The sequence below is a fragment of the Platalea leucorodia genome (assembly GCF_965183815.1).
Source record: "Platalea leucorodia genome assembly, chromosome: 8".
In the NCBI taxonomy this organism is placed as follows: domain Eukaryota; kingdom Metazoa; phylum Chordata; class Aves; order Pelecaniformes; family Threskiornithidae; genus Platalea; species Platalea leucorodia.
The window spans coordinates 15,392,075-15,417,119 of NC_138830.1; the positions used below are offsets into that span (position 1 = coordinate 15,392,075).

At 50.0% G+C, this 25,045-nt stretch overlaps 1 protein-coding gene across 2 annotated transcripts; it reads left to right on the top strand.

Moving 5' to 3' along the window:
- Positions 1 to 17,167, top strand: LOC309594229 (D-beta-hydroxybutyrate dehydrogenase, mitochondrial). Of its 2 annotated transcripts, none has more exons than XM_082319641.1 (7): positions 1 to 83; positions 1,371 to 1,502; positions 4,586 to 4,658; positions 6,101 to 6,211; positions 12,051 to 12,192; positions 13,783 to 13,935; positions 15,357 to 17,167. In XM_082319641.1, exons 2-7 carry the CDS (start codon positions 1,420 to 1,422, stop codon positions 15,824 to 15,826), a joined length of 1,032 nt encoding a protein of 343 aa, XP_082175767.1. In that variant the 5' UTR covers positions 1 to 83; positions 1,371 to 1,419; the 3' UTR covers positions 15,827 to 17,167. The 2 variants fall into 2 exon arrangements, with proteins under 2 accessions (XP_082175767.1, XP_082175768.1); XM_082319642.1 differs by lacking the exon at positions 1 to 83 and adding an exon at positions 478 to 623.
- Positions 17,168 to 25,045: the final 7,878 nt, after the last annotated feature.

A 25,045-nucleotide genomic window follows, 5' to 3' on the forward strand; every position in this document is an offset into this window, starting at 1 on the left:
CCCCCCGCCGCGCCCCGGCAGCCGGGGCACCGGCCCAGCCTCATTCAAACGGCAGCAGCGCCCGGCAGGCCCGCCGCCTCCAGGTAACGTGCGGGTGGCCCGCCGCCTCGAGGCCTGCAGGGGCGGGGGGCGGCTGGCCCGGGAGGGGTCGCGGCAGGCCGGCCCCGCCGGACCCCTGGCTGCCGGGTGCCCTCGCCCGCCCGCGGGGAGGGGGCGATCCGGGCGGGGCAGGCCGCGGCGGGAAGCGGGAGGCGCGGGCATCTCCCCCTGCGCGGCCCCCGGCTGCCGCCCGCCCCACGCCGCTCACGCGTGGGAGGCCGCGGCGCTCTCCGAGCCTCCGCTGCCGCGGGCGCGGGGCTGCCACGCACTCGCTCGCCCTGGGCCGTTCCCGGCCGCGGGAGCCGCGCCCCTGCGTGGGGCAGGGCCGGCGGGGCCTGCCCGGGGAAGGCCCGGCCCCCGCCCCTGCCTTGCAAAATTCCGCACGAAAAATTGCGTGGGCAGCAACCGAGCTCTCGAATTTGCTCAAAACCCCTGAATTTCTGAGGACTGCCGGAGGCGGCTAGTCCTCCTGCGCCTAGACCTCTCCCTTCCGAGCTCGGTGCCCCACCGCTGCTCTTTTTGTGGTAATTTCACTGGTTTTCGGTCGAGGCCTGTTTCCAGCAGGCCCTGCAGCAGCAGCCCAGCCTGCGGCAGAGATGCAAATAAGCCCTAAACAATTTGATATCTTTTTTTTGCTTTGATAAAGGAGGTTATGCATTAAGCTGGGGGGGGGGGGTGTTTTGTGCACTGGATCAGTTTTAGCCAAGATGAATATGATCAAAATTAACTTTCTGTACTTAACTCTTGTTTTTGAGCTGTTGTCACCCCGTAGTGAGTTCAATGGTGATTCCCTGTGCATAGTCCAGCATCACCAGCTACTTAATGACAAAGAAACCTATTTTTAACTGTATGGCTGTACTAGCTGTAAAGCCCAAGGGTTGCTTTTGGAACGTGTAACATAACATCACCCGTGACTTGAAGTTATATTTTAGTTTAAAATTATTTCATGTAGCTCACTTGAAATAATACATTCCATGTAAGTACCTTAATTTTCAGGTATTTCAGAGAATACAGTTAAAGATGCATTAAAAAAGGAGAAATTGACGGTCTTTAAATGCCTCCCTGCTTGTCAGTTTACTTATCATCTTCTTCCTTATTTAAAAACATCTTGAGGTGGTTGAAGGTTGAGCTGTTTATCTCAGTGTAAGGGACTGCAAGGGGGAAAGATTCAGAGTTCCTGTGGACTTTATTTTCCTGTTGAAATGCATGGAGTCAGCATGACTTATAAAATAATTGAGCAACCAAAACAGAGGTGCTATCTTGTATTGCAGAGCTCAGGGAGAACAGTCTTGCTGTTGGCAGAGTGTGTTGATTGACAGCATGTTGGCTACCAAGCTGTCCCGGCCTCTCCTGAACTTCTCTGTGAAAGCCCTGAATTTCAAGAACGCAGGAAATGGCTTCAGGTAAGTAACTTGGTGGAGAAGAAGAAGGTGTGAGATCTTGAGTAAAGCACATATCGAGGACTCATTTGATTTTAGCGGGACAGTTTATTTACAGAATCACAAGATGGTTGAGGTTGGAAGGGACCTCTGGAAGTCATCTGGTCCAACTCCCCTGCTCAAGCAGGGCCTCCTAGAGCTGGTTGCCCAGGACTGTGTCCAAATGGCTTCTGAATATCTCCAGGGATGGAGACTCCACAACCTGCCTGGGCAACCTGTGCCAGTGCTCGGTCACTGAGCTGAGCACAGAGGAGATGGACTCTATATGCGAGGAGGGGTTGGCAACACGGTGGTTTTTTTACACTTGGACAGTCATCTGCAGTCAAAAGGGGGTTGAGTAGAGCATTAATTCAGTGTCAAGCAAGGATTTATTCCTGAATATCAGCAAGTAGGCCTTGCTGCAGTGCAAGGAACTGTCATATATTTCTATGACTTCATTAAAGAGGCAATGAATCACATGAAACGAGAGAGAAAGTTGAGAGGGAGGGTTTTAGTGAGAAATGGAGGTGGGCTGAGTAACAAAGCTGTTTTTTTCTGACATGAACAGAAAATTGCCTATCTAATTCTAATTCCTAGCTCTAAAAAAAATACCTTTTATATTGATATATGATGGGAACCCTACTAGTCCAAATTCAGAGCAAGTTGAGTGCTTTCACTGGCTTTGCTTTAGAGTGGGGTTCCCAAACAATGGTGTGGGTACCACTGGTTGTACATAAGCCGTTTAAAAGTGGCTCATGGCCTGCTAAGCAAGAACTGCCACCTCCAGGGTTGCTCTACTGCTGTTGATAGTGGTGTCCAGCACCATCACTGTCAAGGATGGCTCCCGTAACAGGGAGTTGTACAGACCGAAGATAGCTAAGCTGTTAGAGATTTCCTGTGCAAACAGACATAACCCTTTTATTGCCTGTTTACTCCACACACACCAAAGCTGCACCTGCAGGAATCTGCTGTGGCCTTAAAAATACAAATTAGTACTTTATTAACTTGAGAAAAGAATTTTCAGCATATTCTTTTTTTTTTTTCTTCTTCTTCTTTTGTTTACTTTGGTTTTGTGCTCTATGCATCTTGTACTCAGGGCAAAAATGTGTTCTATTTTTTGAAGTACCCACAAGCTGCTAAACCTGAAATGGAAATCCAACTGTTCGTCTGAAAGGCAGTGTTGTCACTGTACCAGTGTCTTAATACATTGAGTTAGCATTTATATACTTGACTCTTCAAGCTGAGGACTGCCTTTTTTGGTGTAACTGAACAAAAGCAAATGCATGGTTACAAGCACAGATTTGATTCGAGGACCATCTGTGCATTTAAAAAGTCTCAGTTGTGGTCTTTAGAATTCAGTCATGCAGAATGACAAAAATGGCTTATGGTACATTAGTGTACTGTGTGGGGGCTAACATCGCATACGCATCGTAGCTGTTTCCTCTGATGACGTTCCTGCTGATCAGCAGCCGGCATCTATTTTATGCCCTTGCCTACAGGTGAAGGTAGGCCGAATGACAAGTAGTTATTCTTTACAGGTTATTGTGAATAGAGTGCAGCAAATCAGTCCTCTGCAGTGAAATAATAGGACCAGACACGACACTGAAAAATAAAAATCAAGTTCATGAAAGTAAAAGAAATGTTACGAACATTTCTGGGCACTTTGAAACACACCAAGAAGCTTCTTGTTGAGATAAAAGTTCCAAGCCAGGATTGCAGGCCAGTGATGTTAACGCAGACTTTGCCTGGGGACTGACCTTTGCAGCAATTAAATTGGCTGTAGCTATTTCAAGAGCTGATTGGGCTTGTGACACTCAAAGTTAGAAAGAGAGGTAAACTGTTGCAGGAAGGTGAGTGGACAGTGTTGCCTGAATGTAAATCAGCTCCTTTCCCATCTGGTTCAAAGCTTCTGCCCTAGCAGACCCTTTTTCTAGCCTTGTTTTCCCAAGATGCAGCTCAGAGGCCAGAGTGTCTGCAGATCGCTGTTCAGTGTAGCACAGGTCACCCTGGGAGTGTCTGTGATGTCTGAGCAGGAGATAATTGTGAATGATTATACAAATTCACTTAGAAGACAGAAGAGGAGCCTGGAAGATAAGCTCTGCTGAAGCATAGATGTTGTTAGAGGGGCCAGAGGGTAGATGAAGTACAGCAAGTCCAGAGGAAGGCCAGAAGGCTCTGCAAGGGTGGTGTCAGTACCCAAATGAAAAATGAAAAAGCTGATATAATCCAGGGAGGTGGCTGGCAAGGACAGAGGCTAGGGTCACTCTGCTGTGTTGTCTAGGCCCAGTTTTGATGAATGATGGCAAGATCTAAGACAGTGTGATGCGACTGGTAGCATAGCTTTTCTAAATAGAATCTCACTCCCTGGAAGGCATTGTTGATTTGCTCTGGTCTGTCTTTGTGATATTTTCCTGGGAGTGAGACTTACTGTGCAGAGGAGCTTCAGATCTGCATGGCAGGTATTGCTCAAAGACATAGTGTCTCTTAGCTTAAACAGTTACAAAGAGAGGATATGAAATCTAAGAGTATATAATGGGTAATCACTGTAGAGGAAGAAGTGCCATCCAAAATGACAGAAGGGTGGAGCTGTGTGTAAAAGCAGTGAGACAGATCCGAGCAAATTCAGCCTTAGGCTGGGTATCCGAGACAATGCCTCAGCAGAATACTTTCATCAGACAAATTAATAACTTCCCCTACCCCAGCTTTGTGGAACTCTAAGTAAGAGTGTGGTTGCTGTTGGAAATGAAAACACTGTACTGCCCATTTGCAGGTGGAAGCAGCTCTGTGCTTCCAGACCAGGAGCTATTTTAGAATTCTTGGTAATATCCAGACGGCTTCTGCAGCTGGAAATAGCATCAAGGTCTTTTGAGAAACAAATGTTTCATACTGTAGGAAACACACAGGCTCAGACTAAGGAGAACTGTAGACTGGATTCCATCTTCTCAAATGACACTCTACATCATGTATATAGGCAACACTACATTCCTTTTCGTGTGTATGCTGCAGCACCAGGGTACAGACAAGATATTCCATGCCTGATTGTTCTGTTGTTTGTTTTCTTTTAACAGACCTGTGCAAAGATTTTGCTTCCCTCTCTTGTCCCCATGTGGCAGCCGCTCTTATGCAAGTGAAGTCGATCAGGTGAGTGTGATTCTGGTTTCCAGGAACTAGTTCTGCTGAGATGGGTTTTAAAATCCCTGAAGCCTGGTGACCAAATTGTTCTTTCCGATTTGCCAGAAAGACTCCGAGCTGGACCTCTCCAACATACTCCACATTCTTTCCTAGCATAGAGCTTCCATTGACGTAGCACAGTACATGCTGCTAAGGATGGAAATAAACAACCAGACTAGCGGGTTTTTTCTATTTTTGGAACTCACTCAGCAAATGAAATCTTCCACCTTAGAGTGGAGGGAGTTTGCATGACAAATTCTTAATAACGCACTCTTTCTGGAGTGTAGTTGTGTAAAGAGATGTAAATAAATAGATGTGTCCTTACCTTTTGTTCTGGAGAGTGACCCTCTTCTTTAACAGCCCTTTCCTTGAAGGCGCTAGCTTGCCAGGGACAGTGCCAGACAAAAGGAAGGGGATGTTTGGCCCTTTTGCCTGTCTTGTGGCACAGACCTCAGCACTGTAGCAGTGCTTGAGCATGCATCTCCTGCTCTGTAAGCCTGGGATAGAGTCTCAGAGGAATTCTAATATGGCCCTTGCATTGCTGCTAGGCTTCCAGTCCCTGTGTATGCTGGGGAAAGCCAAATTTCTGTTTTGTTAAAAGAGATGAGTTGGAATGAATTGCAAGTAATTATTAGCTAATCTGACCCACAGCAGCACCTTGCTGCACATGCACTTGTTGCTGCTGGAATGTCTGATACACCATGCAATTCTTAACCTGTTGCTTGACTGCTGCCTCTCTTTGGGTTAGAAGAAGGAAAGAGGTGTACTTCTCCTATTTAAATTGTAAATTAGAAAAATAAGAAAACAAACAAACAAACAAAAAGACTGATGACCAACTGGTCTTAATTTCAAATATTAAACCCACTTGATTCTGCTTAGCTTTTAAAACCCAGCACTAGAGGGTTTATGTGCTAGAGAGAGAAAGATGAGTGAGCAGTCAGTAAGGTTAATCCACATCCTTTCTTCAGTCCAGCTATCTTCCCCAGACCGTATGGGCTGCGTGGCACAGAATAGTGGACCCCTGCCTGCTTTGAACATATAGGAACAGTTCCTACTGAAGGGAAAGCATTTCTTAGGAACTGTCTGATATATTTTCAGATTTCAAGATGGATGTGAACTGCCAGAGAATGGTGGTTTGCATGGTCTCTTTGCCTTGGGAGCCTGTTGCCAGAGGTGCTGAAGTTCTCTTTGTGTTGGGAGGACAGTGATCCTGCCTCACTGGAGTGAACTCTGTATGAAACCTTCGTTTCTTGTCTTCAGGAGGTACCGGCTGGCAGTAACTGGCAATGAGTGTAAAGAACGTCCCTGGAACAGACTGCTCCTGGCCAAGGACACGGTTTTGTTCTGTCCACTGCAAATCACTGGTTTCAAATACTCAATTCCAGTGCGTTTTGTTCTGTTTTGTTTTGCAGATTGGCAGCAGAGCTGTGCTTATAACAGGTTGTGACTCAGGGTTTGGATTTGCCTTGGCCAAGCACCTGCATGCCAAAGGCTTCATTATTTACGCTGGCTGCCTGCAAAAGGTAGGGAAAACAAAAACTCTATTCTTCACCTGTGGCACGTGCACAGACACATAGCCAATCCAATCTTCCCTCTCCACTCTGCACAGCTTTCTGCCAAGGAGAGGGAGGGTGGTTGGTAGCCCAAAGGGAAAGACATGGCTGCTTGAATTTCATAGAGCATAACCTGGTCTAGACCAGAACCGGGACTGAATGGTATCTAGGAGGGTTCTTATTTGAATCACAACATTGTGGTCTGTTCCATATCTGATGGACTGGAACCCCAAAACTAATTTTATAGGCTTATCCATAAGCAAATTTTGGGATCAGGTTGAGTCTGGACCTTTGGCCCTGCTCTCAGACTATACATATTTGCTCAGGGATTATTTTGATTAATTGTGACATACACCAAGCCACCAGTGATTTTATGGCATGTGGTATGACCGTATTTTTCTATATTCATGAGTACAGCCATGCCTCAGTGTGTATTGGGGGTCTCCTGAAATCGCTGTGAAGGCGATAGAGTTCTACTAGTGCAAATGAGAGCAGAATCAGGCCACAAATAGCTTCGTGACGCAGTCTTGATATGCTCTCCAGGAGCGCTCTGTATGGCAATCAGAGATACATGGTCATGGAGAACAGGAGAGAGCTTTAGCCTCTCTCTCCTTATGAAGCACTGCACTTTTTTAGCTGCATGGCTGTTTCCCAACAGAAACAAACTTACTCCTTGGGATATCCTGGGGTGGGTCAGTCATTTTGATCCTAATCTTTTAGCTCACTCATCACTATAAATGTACCTTGAATAGTTACATTATTTAAAGAGAATTTGCCAGGTGTTATTTAATGTTATCAATACTCTTCCTGCTGTTAATTTTTCCATTATTACTGAGTTTTGCTTAAATTATTAGTTTCTTTCTGCTGCATTTTTTCAAAAAAGAAGTTGGTGTTTTGATAGCTCTGTCCCTTGTGGTGTCTCAGCTTTGGGTCAAGGGTCTATTTGTTAACCTGGGCTCCCTCTACAGGCTTCACAGCAGAACAAGACACTTCTTAAAAACTGCTGCTTTTCAAAAGGTGTCAAAAAGCGAGTAGATGACTACTTTTTTGGCAGATGTTTCTACTCAGCTTTTGTAACTGAAGATCAACATTAGAGAACATAAGAACGTTTCAGACTTAAAAGCCACTGTGTAGAATAATAGCCTGCCTCTATGTTGACAGGAGCCAAAAATTTCAGAGCTGCAAAGTTATTTCTGGGTTTCACTTCCTCTGTCTGAGCTGCCAGAAAGACCCGATTTTCAGCGAGCATGTCTTTAACTGTCACTGAAACTTCCTTTCCATTTTGGTGTCTTCAGTACTCATTCTACTGAATGCATGTTAGTGGAAAATCTTGGCCTCTGACAATTTTAGCATAAGCTGACATGCAGCAGCATGCCAGAACTCTTTTAGGCTTTGATCAATATTTATTTCCTCGCCAAAAATCAGCGGAGAGCTTTGCTGTATCACTGTGTAATTGAATATTGCTTCTTTAGCTGGACTCACATCCCATATTCCAAAATCTGTGTGACTGTGGCAAGACTGGTAACAGCAGTTGTCATCAGAAAAACACTGTAAAATGCCAAAGCTCCTTAGTTAACAGGTTGGCCTCCCATGTGTCTTCAGGCCATATACTTTATGTAGAACTGCTCTGTAGAACTAAAACAACTCCAGGAGACTGAGCTGATTTCTCATTGTGGCACAGGTTTCACTAGCAAAACCATAAGCAGAATTCTGATCAGAGTGTAATTATTGCTGGTGCTGATTTTAGGGGCAGAAAAAGCCTAGTGTGTTTTTAGATGCTAGATAGAAGTGGAGGTAGAAATACGAAGCATCATCTTTTGCATGGGTATATTTGACCTAGCCCTGATGGAGAGGAAATGACTATGAAACTTGAGTGTTACTTTCATGCGACTGTTTTTCACAGCACACCTGCACATCAGAAGCATACTCTAGCTTGGGGAGCCGTCGTGTCCTCAGGGTATGCACTGTTCTAGGAACGTCACGTCCTTATTGCAGATTAAAAGTGTGTGCAGTTGTCGTGGTTTAACCCCAGCCAGCAACTCAGCACCACGCAGCCGCTCGCTCACTCCCCCCCAGTGGGATGGGGGAGAGAATCAGAAGGGTAAAAGGGAGAAAACTCGGGGGTTGAGATAAGAACAGTTTAATAATCGAAGTAAAATAAATTAGAACAGTTAAATAGGCAAAGCAAAAACCGTGCACGCAAACAAAACAAAACAAGGAATTCATTCACTACTTCCCATCGTCAGGCAGGTGTTCAGCCATCCCCAGGAAAGCAGGGCTCCATCACGCGTAATGGTTACTTGGGAGGACAAACGCCATCATGCCCAATGTCCCCCTCCTTCCTTCTTCTTCCCCCAGCTTATATACTGAGCATGATGTCATATGGTATGGAATAGCCCTTGGGCCAGTCTGGGCCAGCTGACCTGGCTGTGCCCCCTCCCAGCTTCTTGTGCACCCGGCAGAGCATGGGCAGTTGAAAAGTCCTTTACCACTGTGAGCACCACTTAGCACCTATTTAGAGACAGCTTAGCACTACTTAGCAAGAACCAAAGCATCAGTGTATCATCGACATTGTTCTCATCCTAAACCCAAAACACAGCCCCCATACCGGCTACCAAGACGAAAGTTAACTCTATCCCAGCTGAAACCAGGACAGCAGTGCTGACTCTTCATCAGGACAGGTTTCCTAGAGTGGCCAGATCCTGAGCGCCTGACTGTTTTTACTGAAGGGAACTTGAGAGAGGTGCTTAGAGTCACGGCTGAGGGGAGCCCAAGGATGGATCTGTGCTAACAGTGTGCTGTTTCACACACAGTTTCTTCCTAACATTTTCACTGGCAAATATATTCATGTGAGCGTTGTGTTGATGCTTCATTGCCGAAAGCAGTGGTAGACTGGATCCAATGAACAATCACACTGCAGCTGTCTTATTTTTTCCTCTTTGGTTAATAGCTGGAGGAGCCAGCTGACACAAGATGAAGAAGGTATTTTTCCATCAGTATCTGTTACCGGTGGACATATGTGATGTTTGTCATGGCTGTCAGGAGTGTGGTGGAACCCCTGTTTGCTTTGCTTTCTGCGCTCAGGCCTGTTGGGGCTTGCAGGGGGATGAGAAGGCAGAGGTTATCTGAGCCAGCCAGCATGCAGGCCAGTTACTGTAGGGCTCAACAAGAGTGCTCAGAGCCACAGGGTGTTACATACCACTTCAAGGACACGCTGATAAAGATACAAGTTGAAGCCCATGGGCCCCAGAGGGTGACCATGGAAAGAGAAGATGAAGCAGTAGTGTGCTTTTTCAGTATGCAAGAGCTGGGTCCTCTTGCCCTGGGGACAGTGGACCCTGGGACTGACAGGAGAGATGTACTGGTCTCTTGGCGTAGCATGAGAAGGTCCTTCCACTGCTGCGTGTGGGCCCGGGGTTGTGGGACAGGCCGCATCCTGTGCTAGGAGAGCATGACACAATCACAGGGTGCCTGCCTTAAACACCACCCATCTGCCCTTTCTGAAGAGCCAAGGGAATGGCCCTGTGGGTCTGGGTTAATGCCCAGAGTCCAGCTGTTGGCCAGGATCCCAGCCCTAAGGGTCCCTGTCCGAGCATCCAGGTGCATGTGGGTGCAAGGGCAGGAGGGATGTTGGCTTCCTGAGCCAACCCTGTAAGGGAGGAAGAAGAGGATGCTGTGAAGGTCCCAGCAGAGCTTACAAGGCCTCTGAGGCTGGTGTGTTGCTGTGGCTGAGAGATTTTGTAGCACCTGGTAGACGTGGGATCGGGGAAAGAAGCACCCTGGCCTTACTGTTCTTCCTCTTCCCTTTAGCCATATCTGCTGTTTCCGAGGGACTTGCATGCTTGCATTTGCTGATTCCCTGTTGGCATTCCCACGTGTGCCACTTGTATGCTTTTCAGTGCTTTGCCATACAGACTGGCTTCAGCACCACAGGGCTGTTGAGTGAGCAGCAAACTTAGCACAAAACTCTATTTTCAGTCACCAATAAAGGCAAACACCACTAAGCTGTGCATGGGACTTTTAACTTCTCCATTTTGTATGCGTTATGGTTCTGTGTGAAGAGAGTGCAGTAGTGTGTCCTTCTCTTAAGGACAAGCACTAACAGGTATTAATAGTCTGCAGTGGAATGAGGAAGGGTGGAGAAGAAGACAGAGGAGACATCAGGTACTTAAGTTAGTGAACTGTCTGTGAGCACAGCGGATAAGCCCAGGAATGAGAGGAGCCAAGAGAAGGTGTTTTGGAAGACGAAGTGGCAGAGAGACAGGGGGATGTATGGCCACCCTCATGTGGTATCTAAAGCGTGATGTCTGAAGGGGACTCTCACTCTGGGCGGGCAGATGGGCAGCCTGGGTTCAGACCGCAGAGATGAACACCATCTCGTTGACAGCTGAGTACTGACTGTCTCTGACAGGGAGTGCCTGTGGCTTGAGGTGTTTAGAATGTGCTAATGTCATTCAACCGTCAGGAAACAGCCCTGCCGTGAAGAACTGGCCTGTTCCATGTCAAAGGAAAAAAAGCTGTGTATCCAAAAAAGCCTCATTTATCGCAACTGCCTTGTAAAAGCTCAGGAGTGAATGATGCTTGCCTGCTGATGCTGACACGGCGAATGGGGCTACCTGGAGGGTTGAGTAATGCGGGAAGAAGAGCTGAGCAGCTGTCAGATGATCCTGTGGGACACGGTCCATGGCTAGCCGGTTAATGGGGAGTAAAAGACTTCTAGTGACGGATGATGTTGAGGGGACAGAGGGAGTTTCTTACAGTAAAGACAAGGATGTTCCCAAAAAGTGGTTCCTTTCAGAGCTAGACCTCACCATCCTCTACAAAAGTACCCTGGAGTGGCCAGCACAGTCCAGTAGCTTATAACCATGGGAGTGATTCAGGGACAGTTCCAAACTCATATTAATATCCCATGTCTGTGTCCTGGAAGCACCATAGCCAAGGTTTACCACTGTGAAGGGACTAGCTCTGGGCATGGCAGCCTTGTTGCTAGCAGCGTCTAGCCCATGTGGAAGGTATCTCAGGGGTTGGCCACAGTTACGTGGCTGGGCTGTGAGTGGATATGTGTATACTGGGGCAATCTGTTGTTCTGAGCTGAGAAAAAAGGAGTGGAGATGGGAAATGGGAGTGAGAAAAAGCTCACGGGGAGAGGCAGAGAAGAGAGCAAGATGCTGGAGAAGACAGCAGGGGGAATTGCTAGCAGGCAAGCTGGCCTGGCACCTGATGATGGACTCTGTAGGAGTCCGCTGGAGGCAGTGGGTAGGTTTCCAGGCAGTGGGAGCTGTGTGCGTAGATCAGCCAAAGGGGGAGAGCAGTGGGCAGGCAGTCTCTCTTCTAGGACTGTCACTCCCAGAGCTGGCAACGTGACTGAGAAGCACATGCAACGTACATGGGCAGCCACTCCCTGGCTATTTTATACCATACCCCCACCAAGCTATTTGCTGTGCCCCGTATGCAAGCCAAAGTGAGGATGGCACCACATTCCCACCACTGTGGTAGTGGGACATAGCTTGATCTCAGGAGCTTGTACTGGGCAGAAGTTGCCTTGCTGGGGCTGATCCATCTCCAGCTGCTTTCTTGGTGGTCGAAACAGTTTGTACCAGCTGACTCGGTGGCAGGGCTCATGGTCAGCTGGAATGGTGTTCTGCTGCAGGAGCAGCCCTGTCTGTTCCCCCTCCTCTTAGAGCTGCAGGATTGTCCTGATTATTCTGACTGCCCTGTGCGCTGTCTTTTGCTTGATTTGATGGTTGCTATGCATTGATCTACACAAGCTCTTTGGCCAGATTCAAGCCATCACTTTCTTCCCCTCTAGGACAAGGGAGACGGTGGCTCCAAGGAGCTTGACAACATGAACAGTGATCGAATGAGAACTGTCCAGCTCAATGTCTGTGACAGCAAAGAAGTGGACCGAGCAGTTGAGCATGTGAATAGCAGCCTGGAGGACCCAGAGAAAGGTAGGTGTATGCCGTGGGCTCTGAGGTCTCAGAGGTGGCAGGAGCTCCCTCAGCTGGGCTCTGAGAGCATTTTCAGGGCGTATTTCAAAAGCTGAGCATATGATTGAAGGGCACAAAGCTTTGAGGAGCAGCAGTGCAGAGCAAATGGCCTATTTAAATGTTGTGTCATATCAGAGAGCAGCTTCCCAATTAATACAGCATCTACAAAAAAAAATGCTTTTTTCTCCACTAGCTCCTATAGGGACATTAGCAGAAATCAGGGTGGTGTTCAAGGCCCTGGGATTAGTGCTTTATTCCTGTGACCTGAAGTTTATTATGGTGACTCCCTTTACGTTGTAAAACCTGGCCAGTGCCCAAAGATTGGAGATTAGCAACAGAAATGTCTACCCCAAGCTTTCAAAACGCAAAGGAAATGGAGAGGTTTTCCAAAGGATTTCCCATGAAGCCAGCTGAGTATCATTAATGCCATTGCAGATATTACCATATATTACAGATTTCAGAGTTCAGGGGGTAGCTGTAACTGACTTTCTTAGCCTGCCTACCTCATTCTGCTGAGGTGATGACAGCAAATTCTACTCCAGTACTGTGAAAATCCCAGTTGCTCATGCCTTCCTGAAACCTTTCCACCCTTTGGTGAACTATATTTTTCCCCTAAAGAACATCCACACTTCAACCCATGAAGGTTGTTTAAAAGCAGAACAACCAGTAATGTTTTATTTTGGATTTTGCGTAAACCTATTTCTTTTCTTTATATTTAATTTTTATATATGGATCTTCTGTATAAATTAAGTTTTCTAGCCCTGTATTCTCAAGCACAGGCCAGGATGAAGTTGCCTTTTCTGGGCTGCTTCTGAGAACATAGATCTGGACACAGTCAGTCAACAGATAACAGTGAGTTTTTCTAAACAGCAGAAAGAAGCCGTCCCAGACCTTTCTCAGTCTGTTTCCGGTGCAATTAGAATATGATAAGAAATGAGTTCATTTTATTCCAAATTCCTTTTAAATCTTTCTTTTCATTGTCAAATTAATTGGTAGCTTCAGTTGTTGCCATCTTGTTTGCAGCAGAATAAAAGGGAGAGGTCGTGGCATGCATGCCCACCCATGTCCACCCATGCCCACATCCCCCTTCCCAGCATTGCAGACATTCTAGTTCTTATGGTGACACAAGGGATTTTACTTTGAAAGAATTACTCTTTTGTTTCTTACAAGGTCTTTCCTATTCTTATTATTTGCATTTAGAGACTATATTTTGCTTCTTTTAAAAAATCACGATGGATAAAAAGAGAATGGCAAGGAGAACAACTTAGACAAGGCTGAAGTTCTCTGTTTGCTGGCTTGGAACTTCCCAGGAAGGCTCATTCACGGTACTTTGTGGCTGCAGTGTTGGGCAGTACAGGCAGATCCTGATTGTGGTTATATTTGCTCAGGCGGCTGAGGTTCACTCTGGACTCTCTTCTGTCTGGCTTTCATCTTTACAGTCTTAATGAAAAGCTCTGTTGTGTGATTCCATAATCTATCAGCAAGGCCTTTTCCACACTGCTCTCATAAGTGTCCCAGAGGGAAAGCTTTCTGCTTGATTTTGTCTTCCAGGGCTCTGGGGGCTGGTTAACAATGCTGGGATCTCCACATTCGGGGAAGTAGAGTTCACCAGCATGGACACCTACATGGAGGTAGCTGAAGTGAATCTGTGGGGGACTGTGCGAACCACCAAGGCTTTCCTCCCGCTCATCCGGAGGTCAAAGGGTGAGTGATCTCCTCCAGACTGGCACTTCCTGGAGCGGGTCCCCTGTCCTGCCCCATGTCTTGCTGTGTCAGAGGCCAAAAGGTCTATTAAGCTTCTGCCTGCACCATTGGTCACCTTCATACTTTTACAGACAGAATGTGACCCACAACATACACACAAATCACAGATTTTGTAACCACTCTGAGTTACACAGCAAGGCAGCAGTCCTGAAAACTGGTTATTATTTCTCTTTCCCATCTGTGTTGCCTTCTCCTGCAACATCCCATGCAAGATCTAATCTGTCATACCTTCTTTTACCTGTTCAGAAGCTGCAGCTCACCATAAATTCCAGTGCCAGGAGCAATCCTCCCCTCTATACAAAAAGCAGCTGTGGCAGCGCTGGGCAGGGTGGGTAGCAGTGGTGTATCTTGCGTGCATCTTGCAGGGAAGTTGTCGGCTGTGCGCTGTGTTGGGAGCTTGTAATGTACGAGAGGTGGGCTTTGTACAGGAAAGGAACACAGACCTGGAGTTCACAAGGGTCTTGGCATAAAGGGGCAAAAGCCTTCCTGTACTGGCGCCAACTGCCTGACTAAATGAGAATATTTTTTACTCTTGAAGCATCCACAGACATTAACAACGTTGGTTTCATAGTCCTGTGCTGCAGACCTGGGCTGTATGTGGCCCAGGGAGCATTTCTTACACCACGGAAAGGTATCCACTTCTGTGGTCAAAGTTTCTCTTTCTAACCCAACTCAGCAATGAGCGCTGAGGGAGAGTGCAGAGAACTGCAACCTCTGACTAGACTGCAGCATCCACAGTCTCCTACCAGCAGTCTCCCCAGCCAAAATGGATGGCTTCTGGAGAGGAGAAAGGCCCCAGCTTTGTGCCTGGAGTCATAATCCAGCTGTCACACAGGAAAGGGTGCAGCGGACCTAGACTGCTCTGCCATTTGTGGTGCAGGAGCAATCCATTCCCTTTCAAGAGGCAGACATTATAAGGCACCATTGGGCTTCTAGATTTTGTGCCTTTGACTTGCAAATAAACAAGCTCAGCCTTGGTGCCAGAGGCTTTCTGGGCTGCACCTTCCTCTTGTCTGGGCTCAGCCCTGATCACTGCTGAGCAATCGTTTCCCACCGTGCAGGTTCCGTCCAGCCTCTTCTGCGTTCCCCATAGCACGGAGCTTTGTGTGTCACCGTGTGCCTGTGCCCTCAGGTGTAACAAGCCAGGGAGCACAAGCAATGGGCTCATTCTCCTGCCTGAAGGCCATTGCATAGGACAGCAATGCTCAGATAGAGCCACCAGCAGGTCTGCCAGGCAGCCCTTGCAGATACGCAGTGGGTGGATGGAGGCACGTTCACGAGTCCGTTGGGTGGTGTGTGTCAGGTGCCTGCTTTGGGTCAGGTACCACAGCTCAGCTGTGCTTTGCCTGGCCTCTGCCTAGGTCGTGTGGTGAACATCAGTAGCATGATGGGTCGGATGGGCAGCCCTGCCCGGTCGCCGTACTGCATCACCAAGTTTGGCGTGGAAGCCTTCTCCGACTGCCTGCGGTACGAAATGCAGCCCCAGGGAGTAATGGTCAGCATCGTGGAGCCTGGCAACTTCATAGCTGCCACCAACCTGTACAGCCCCGAGCGAATCAAAGCCATAGCCGACAAAATGTGGGACGAGCTCCCTGAGATAGTGCGCAAAGACTATGGCAGGAAGTACTTCGATGAGCAGGTCAGCAAGATGGAGACGTACTGCAACAGCGGCTCGACAGACACCTCGCCCGTCATCGAAAGCGTCGCCCACGCGCTCACCTCCACGGCCCCCTACACCCGCTACCACCCCATGGATTACTACTGGTGGCTGCGCATGCAGATCATGACGCACATGCCTGCTGCCATTTCAGACCGGCTCTATGTCTATTGAGGCCTCGCGTTCTTAGGCTACCCAGGTGGGAAATTTTTTTAAAGAGAGCATTGCACACACTTCCCATTAGTTGTTTTTAAATTTTTCTAACCTCATTTCAGAGTACTGTATTTTAGCTCTAAAGGGTTCATTTAAACATCTGACATAACCTAAAGGGCAGTAATTGACAAGGGATGCTTCATAGGCAGGAATACATTAAGTTTGTGCAGGAACATTGATTCTTTGCTATTTATTTCATGTAATCTTTTTTTTTCACCTCAAATGTCAAGCTAAAATAATTATTTAAAATGCAATTGCTCTGAAGTGTTTTCAGAATAATTTCTGCTGATGGCTGAACACAATCTTCACAGTTCCTGCCTAGGATGCAGCCTTCACACCATAAAACAGAGGCCCTCCATGCTGTAACGGCAAACTGTTGTCTCCTGATGACAGAGTGTCCAACAGACTTTTCCAGGCCTGGTCACAGTAGCCCAAGGCAGAGCAGAGACTTCTTTAATCTGGGGATCCGAACTCAAAATGCTCGAGGTGCTGAAACTGAGCAACTGACCCTGTCCCTTTCTCTCTTATACTGATGAAACCTTAGAGAAAAGGAACCAGTCTGCTTTTCTTGCATGCTTTCTTGCAAAGGAGTTCAACAATCCAGGGACTCAATCCTGCAGACCTTTCCCACAGGAGTTACTTACTCATACGAGCATTCCCATGAGTGTGAGCAGCTTTACGCACAGGACTGCAGGCGTCGGGATTGGCCTGTAGTAACATTTCTCTTCTCTTTAACAGTAATTGAGCATCGACTCCAGACTTAGTTTGGAGAAGAGTTTCACTCCAGCTCCTATAATTTGTGAGGCTCACTGCTGAGCAGAGGGAAGCGGAGAGGGTTATAGTCACATCAGCGAATGCCGTTATTACCAGGGACCTCAGAGTTACACCCAAGTATTTGTACAGCACCTTGCACAGACGGGCCTTAACCCTGCCCAGGGCCGCTAGGCACTGTTGCAGTGCAGGTGATGATAACAGTACTAACTTTCCTTGAAGGAGTCACTGAGCTGAAATACATCTAACATGATAGAAATCTAACAGAACGTCCATAACAATAAAGTTACCTTAAAGAGCAGTTTCATTTCCATGATGGTTGTTTACATGTCTGAGAAACACGTGTTTTGTACTGTAAGAAAAGAAAAGAACCATAAAAGATCCTTTCATGGGAAAATGCGGAAAGAGTTATTTTTTTTTAAGCTTAAAAGGCAAAAAAACAAACAAGTAATTAAAATACCATTGTTAGCAAAGTTAAAGAGAAGGGATCTCACGCGCTCTAGTAACATACCGTGACAAGATCAAACTCCTTTGGCTTAATAAACGTATACATGAATGGTAACAAAATTCAGAGGCTCCCTCTCTTTATTTTTTAATATTTAAGGTGAAAAGCTCATATTCGTTAGTGGTGTTTTTTTTTAATTTGGTGAGGTTTGTGCCTGTTACGCATAGACACTGCATTCAGAGGCTGATTTGCAGTCTTGGGTCTTGCATATCCTTGTTGGATAGCACAAGACTTCTACAGGAGTACCGGATGGATCCTGCATCTCGTGACAAATATGCCTAACCCCTGGATTCTGTGTATTCGCAGCTCTTAAACCTGTGTCTGTACCAGACTCCCACAGATTACAAAGGATTATTATGGATTATTCCCAGGGAGTGGGAGGAGAAACCGAGCTCTGAAGAGGGGAGGGGGGTGGAAGTGATTCAGCAGGGCAGGCACGCAGCAGGTCACCGACAAACCCAAAATAAAACCCTGGGAGAGACTTGCTGGCTTTGTGATCTTCTCCAGAGTCTTAGCAGTGGTAGCTGCATCTTGTGGTGCAGGGAGGAGTAGTGCCTCATTTTCCGATCAGTGGACTTCTATCCGGGACAAGATGTAAGAGTACGAACCACAAGAGACCCAGCAGGCACAGGGACTAACTTGCAGTGCAGAGCAAAACACCTGGATAACAATGTGTGCTGCAGATGACACAGCAGAAAGAGAAAAGCCTTTACAAGAAAAGTTCTTGTAGTCTAAAAATTTAGCCCCAAGGTGCTAGGTAACACAAAAAATCATGCAATTCCACTTGGGATGCAAGGTCCCAATTTTACACATGCTGCTGGGTTTTAATACAGACATCAATGAAGTTAGGTATGGAAAAGACTGAGTGTGCAGCTGAGTGCTCTCAGTTTAGCTCGGAGACCCCCGAGAGCAAACGTAGGAGGCGTTTCACAGTACCACGTTCGTTCCCAGCCAGAAAGATAAAGCCAAACAGGGATAACTGCACTCGCGTCTGCACAACATCCCTTCTGGAGGCTTCTAAACCCTGTCGTGTGAGGTGCCCACGGGGAGCTCTGAAGCCGTGCCACCGCTGCGGGGCCGGAGGAGATGTGACGGTACTGCTGCCCCGCAGCGCGATTCACAGGGGACCGCGTGGCCAGATGCGATGGGGAGGCGATGGCCAGGATGCTCCTGTGCATCGCGGCCGTTCCTAGGTTTCTGTGCGAGTTTTCCTGACGCGGGGAGTTGGGTAGCTGATTCGTGGTCAGGAGGGCAGCAAGCTGGCTAGTTTTCCTGCTGGGATCTTAGCAATCCCACAGTTTCAGGGTTTGCCCTGAGAAGCGCATTAAAAGCTAATCCCCTCTGGTTTTGCATGACTGTCCTTGTGACTCAGTGCACTCTAGGTCCTGCCTGCATGGTGCCACCACGGCTTCTGGAATGGCTTCAGCCCACAAAGTTTATTAGAAAGCTAAAAAGAGCAAAAGCATAGCAAAAGAGGACTTGGCCGGGCACCCGGTCCTCTGCACTCCCGGAGCTGCCTCAGTGGGAGCTTCTGCCCACTCGGGAGGAGCTGGGGAGCCTGGAAGGGTCAGTTTGCAGCCGTGTCCAGCCCTGGGCTCTGGTCTGATCCCAGCTGGCTGGAGGGAGGGCTCTCTCTTCCCACATTTCTTGCCAAGCAAAGACCGTTGGCAATGATACAACGGATCTCACCGTGCAGCATCCCTTGGGCAACCTGGAGTTAAAAATAACTTTCCCTGGTGTGGTGGGAGGCAGCAGAGATGGGGTAATTTTAACTACAGCTGTTACATCTTGTTCTGAGCCTTAATGAGGAAATCATGAAGTCCTACCCACTTCAGAACTTTTTGCTCCTAGTGATGAGGGTGGTGAAGGCTGCTTTTGAGACCAGCAGTCAGTGACTCTCTATTGCCACGTTATCTGGATGAAGTGCAGGGATTTCCCAGTAAAGCAGAAAATCATCTCACAGCCAGGCAGTCTCACAGCTTTAGGAGAGCTGGTCCCATGCCTGTGCCTCAGCTCCTGCGTCCCAGCAGGGGCCTGGCCCCGGTCGGTGCCTCAGCCCTGGGAGCCTGGCCGAGATGTGGTCCTGGGCTGGCAGTTTGGAAACGGGGCTGCTCTGGATGCAGAAAAGAGGAAGGGACCACTTCGGTGCAGGCAGTGTTAAATTGCTGAGCGCAGGGTACCTGCCCCAATTGAATTAAACATAACAATTAAATAGATATACTGAATTAAATATATGAGTGTCTCAGTTGCTGAGCCCCAAAGTCAAATCCCTGTCTGTGCTGAGACTGGGCTGAAGCCAAGGGGCCTTGCTCTGAAGCATACGTGCAGCTGCTGGCGCTTCGGGAACTATGGCTTTGAAAAGAAAATATCTTTCCAGCAAAAAAGGGAATCATACGCGTAACTCACAAAAGATCTGACGACACCTCCCCGGGGAGATGCCGCTCGGGAACACAGCATTGGTTTCTCTTCCCTCTTTCCCAACAGCGATGCAGGGCTTGCCGTGCAGCCTCGGGGTGCTGCAGGCCGACACTGGCGCTTCCCCGTGCGAGGTGGAGCGCCAGCCTGGTACGGCCAAAGCAGCGAGTGGCAGGCGGCAGCGGCACCTCACGAGGGAGGGGTTCGTCCTCATCCTGAATGAGTGCACGAAGGGGGAGATGCCAGGGCCGGGAGCAGCCCGTGCACCCGTCACACCCTGGCTGTGCCACCCCTTGCCTCTCACCACCTGTCACCCGGACATCACAGCCCTCGCTGGGCACAGCCCTGGGCAGCGGGTGAAAGGGATGCTGTGAACGTGCCCTAATTTTGGCAGTCAGCTGGAGTGGCGCACGCTCCGTCAGCTGGACAGACTGACCGCCTGGGCAGGCTCACCGTCACCTCCTGCCAGCAGAGCGGTGAGGGCGGCGATGGCAAACACGGGGTCCCAGCTTGGCCGGTGTTACCGGGACTGCCACTCACGACCACGCAGAGAGGGACGTGCAGTGGCACAGACGCCACTCTGCAGCTCCCCTGCAACGGGTGAGGGACAAGCGGAGGTGGCTGTCTACCGCCTTCCAAAGGGCCCCAGGACTTCAGGGCTGCCTGGAAAACCGCAAATCAGGCTGCTCTGCTCCCGTAGCCAGAAGGCAGCTCACTGCGGTCTGCGGGAAGCGTAGGGGCGAGGAGTCTGGCTAAGATGTAGGTTGCTATCTTAAAATAATTTTTGCTATCATTGTGTTTTGTTTGCTACTGAGTGTGGTTATTCGAAGATGTCTTATTGTCAGCATCTGTACCTGATCACAAATGAGTCTCTGTCCTGGGACTTCACCACCACAATGAACTGGAAGAGGGACAGGACCTGGCTGCAGGCTCCTCCAGTCATCCTCTCCCCTCCCTTCCCTCGCACAAGGTTGTGTAATTATTTGTGTGATAGGGAACAGCTTTAGCAGAAAAGCTTGGGAGACCTGTCCTCACCTACCACATGAGTCCTGGGGAAGCAGAGCTCTCCTGAGGTGGGGGCACTCTGGTTTCACAGCCATGCAGCAAGCAGGTCATCCCACTCCAAACCAGTTGGGATCAGACTGTGGTGCCGAGGAGCTGTGCCCTGGGAACCACGGCCTCGCTGCAGCCACCCCAGACACGTGCAGCCCTCAGCCGGGACTACGGCCCATCCTCCCTTTGCATTTCTGACAAGCTTCAACGTGCTGGTCCCTGGGGTATTTGCTCCCCTCACTGCTTACCTCTCCATCAGCATACAGAGCCAAGCACTGATGAGGGATCATGCCTTTCCCAAGGGAAAAGAGGACACAGAAGACTAAAATCCACCTCCTGGGCTTGTGCAGGTATTCATCCTTGAGCTCAACCTTACTTTAGTGTCCAGCCAGAATCGCAAGTTGGGAAGTAACAGGAGCCTGCTCTCCCCCTCCCCAAATACCCGCACGCCAAACCCCCTTGCCGGAGCTGGGGGTGAAAGTGTAAATGTTCCCGTCCTCATTTCTCCCTCGGCTGTGAATGTCAGAGCAGTAGCATAAAAAATGCGGTAACATCCGGAGTAATCACTGCAGTGGTATTTCTGACTTCGCCTGGAGCAGGATGGACCATAAATCTTGTGAGATAACATGTTGCCACAGAGACTTCCAGCCAGTTTTTCAGGCCTTCGGAGTCTGAATGCTGCCGGTGCATCTGAACCAGCCTACCCAGGGCTGGGCATTGCTAGCGCAGAAAGCAGCAGGTTTCTGTTGTACCCATGAACACAGGGTGAGTATTTGCTGCTTCCCCTATCATGAGATCTTGGAGGTGTTGTGGGAAACCTTACCAGGATCCATTCCACAACACGGTGAAACGGGGTTATTTGTTGTTATGAGACTGAAAGTATAACTGGTCTGAAGGAGAGACCAGGAAAAATTACAAAGATTGGTTCAATAGAAGCTTTGGGTTATTGTCATTGATGTCTCACCTTTGGCTCTATAATGAGTTTAAAAACACTGAGAAAGATGTTACTCCCTGATGGATCATCAGGACCTGACCAGCCCCATCTGGGATACCCTGCCCTGCCCATGGCCCAGGATCCTATTTTAGCCCCTCCTGGGGCTGTCCATCCCTGCTCCAGTGGTCCTGTAGGATGCTGCTCTTCAGCCCTGCTGGGCTGGATTGACCCCTACCCATGCTCCTGCTCAGGGGAAGAGCAGCACCCAGGGGTGAGAGATGGATCTGCCCTGAGACCGCTCTCACTCAGCCTACTGCACCTGGGAATAACCCTGGTGGGGCTGGGAGGTCAACCTTCCCTCCTTGTCCTGCTTCTTGATGCTGCTGCTGCTTCTTGCTGCTGAGAGGTCCCTGCTGTCTCCTGTAGCTGGTCAATGTGCCGGCACTCAGCAGAGGGTGCTGGATCCGCAGGAGCGGAGGGAGCTGCTTTCCTCTGGCTTGCCAGCGCTTTTTATGAAGCTCCTCTGGATGCCACTCTGCTCCCTGCCTCTCCGAGCCTGCTCCATGGGGATTAGCCACACTTGGCAGAGACCTTTACAGATGAGGGAATCGCCCTCCACCCCACGGAGACAGGGGTTTGCATTCCCTTTGCTGATGCTGTGGGCCAGCTCTGCCTCTCTGTGTTACTTATGAGTTTTATGCAGCACCGAATCCCTCAGCAAGGAGCCATGTGCTGTTCTTCCAGCTCACCCGCAGCGGAGCAGCACTTCTCACTAGCAACACCACTGGTGTGCCTGGAAAGTGGGGCTCTGCACAGAAGAGAGGGGGTGAACCCCCTGGCACAGTGCAGCCCAGTCCTGCTTGTACTGCTGCTGCCTGGGCAGCATCCCCGGGGATGGCAGCATCCCCAGGGATGCAACCTTTCCTCCTCCCTTGCTTCCTTCTGAACCTTCCTTTGTTTCTCAGCTCCTGGGAGATCCCTCGGGTTAATTGCTCGGCTGGATCAATACACTTCCAGCTGTGCTCTGGCACTAATCCGAGAATAGCTTGGAGGGGCGAATGTCCCCAGGGGGGTGGCGAGCGAGCAGCTCCCGCGCTCCTCTCTGCAGCGGCCATGTCTTTGTCACGGTGTGCATGGCTTTGCGTCAGGCCAGGCTGCCATCACCCTGCGTCGAGGGGCTCACCAGCGCAGAGGTAACTCCTGGGTGGGAAGCCCTGGCAGGCACAGGTCAGCTCCTCTGCACAGGGTGATGTGTTCAGGGCTGGGGATTCGGTGGCCCGGGGGTGACTGCAGGTGCAGGAGCAGTGATGCCCTGGGGCTACAGGGGTGCCCGGTCTGCATTTTGTGGCTGAAGAGGTGCGATAGAAATGCACAGGGTCTTTTGAAAGATTTGGTTCAGCTGTAGTTTGCCATCCAAAATTGTTTCCATGCCTGGGGGACAGTGACCACCCCTGGCTGAGCCCTCTGAGCACTCTGCACCAAAACCCAGGGACGTGCCCACAGCCGGAGCTGGTGGCCCCTGCGCTGGGGAAGGTGAGCCGCTGGCAGGAACATCGAGAGCACCTCAAGAGGTTGGCAGAGTTTTTCTTCCCCTATTGCTCCTTAAAGCAAGTTTTCCCTGCAGACTCGGCTGGGCCAGGACCACGGTGCCGACGGGAGGCGTGGGTGGGTGTGCTGTGGGATGCTGCGGGGTGAGCCAGGCACACGGGGATGGGGCAGGGGTGCCACGGGGGACAGTGTGGCATCTTGGGGAGGCTGCAGGGGCACAGGGCAGCCTGATGCAGGGTGGGCGTGAGTGTGCGTGGCTGAACAGTGAGTTGCTGCGCACTCCCAAGGGGTTTGGAAATCTGATGCAGCCCAGCCGGTGGTGTCAGGGAGCAGGCTCACCCTGAGAACAGCTTTCCCATGCGCTGTGTTTCCCCCTGGCCAGAGCAGCCCTGGGAAGCGCTGGGCCCACCCCGCACTGACACCAAAGCCTCCCCCACTGGCACTGCCAGAAGTCACTTGGCTCTAACCCACTGCTGAAAACAATATAGCACCGTGACCTGAGCAGGTTTGCTGCACCACCTCCAGCCAGCTCCTACCCTGGGGGCCACAGGAGGGCCATGGGGTGGTGGGTGGGAGGACGGGCTGTCCCCAAGGTGCTGGCCCTGGAGTGAAACCCCTGGAGCCCTTCCAGCCACCTGCCGTCTGCACACAGAGGGGAGCTGGCAGGGCATCCCCAGCTCCTGCGACGAGCGTGCAGGAAAGCCCCTCTTGTGCCTCAGCTTGGCCCTCCTGTGTGGAGGAGGCTGTGGGAATGAGGTAGGCAGATACCTGGGCTCCTTGGCTCTAAGTGTTAAGCAATTGCTCATCCCCTTCCCCTGTGCAGCCCAAGGGGTGTTTTAGCTTGTCTGCAAGCCCCGGCACCTCCTGGAGCCCCAGTCTGTGGTGCCTTACTATTGTGCTGTTCCCAGCAGTCCCCCTGCAGATGTGACGGGTGTTGGTGCTGTGCCCCATCCGGGTGCCACAAGCACTGGGTGTCCTGAGCGCTGGGCAGAGGCGAGCAACTGTCCCCAGACCCTGAAAATGTCCCTTTCAGCCCTGGCAGATGAGAACAAGGGGTGACACATCTGCCAGAGACGATTTAGCCGCCAGCACAAAGCGCAGACAGAGCCGAGCCACGCGCCAGTGCTGCTGGCCACGCACGGGCTGGTACCGCACCACCGGGCTGAGCCCCAGCTGCCGCCCGCCACCCTGAAAGGCTCTTTGTGGCCCTGGCTGCTGCGGCCGGACCCCGCGCCACCCGCCTCCGCTCCTGGTCCCCCTCTTGCAGCAGGATCCTGCGCATGGATGCTTTTGTGACTGTCTGACCCACTGCAGTCATGCTCTGGTTTACACAGCAGTGGAAACCCATGCCTAAATCCTCCAGAAATCGCTGAGAGCGAAGAGCGGAGCACCAGAAACATGTAGGTTTTTTGGGTTTGCTCTAGATGTGACCAGTCTCAAGCTGTGCTGGGCAGAAGGCCTCGTGTGCTGGTGTCTGGGGTGTGATGCTCTCCCAGGACGTGCATCCCATCCAAATGCCATGCGTCCCATGTGGTGCTGAGCGTTACCAGCTCCGTTCCCTAACAAAGACCCATTCCAGAGCTGTGCATGTTGCCCTGAGGTCTGTGTCCAGGAGCTAACCTGACCCTGGATGCATGCTTGCACACAGCTCTGCCCAGCAGCTTTGGGGCTTTGCTGCTCTGTTTGGCCTTGCATGAGATGGAAGATTTGCTGCTAATGCTGTTACTTGTGGATAAATGGGGCCTTAGGGGGTCCTAGGCTGGGCTCAGTGGTGGTGTGTGCCTGGCACGTGCAGGGGATTGCACCAGGGAAGCAGAAGCAAGGCAGATGTCCTAGTGTCTGAGAATAACACCGGGCATTTTTCTTACCCATTCCAGAGGAATGTTGGTGCCTTGGAGGACTGCATCTTCTGCCTGCTGTTTCCCCTCTTCTATAATTCTTTACAAAAAAATCC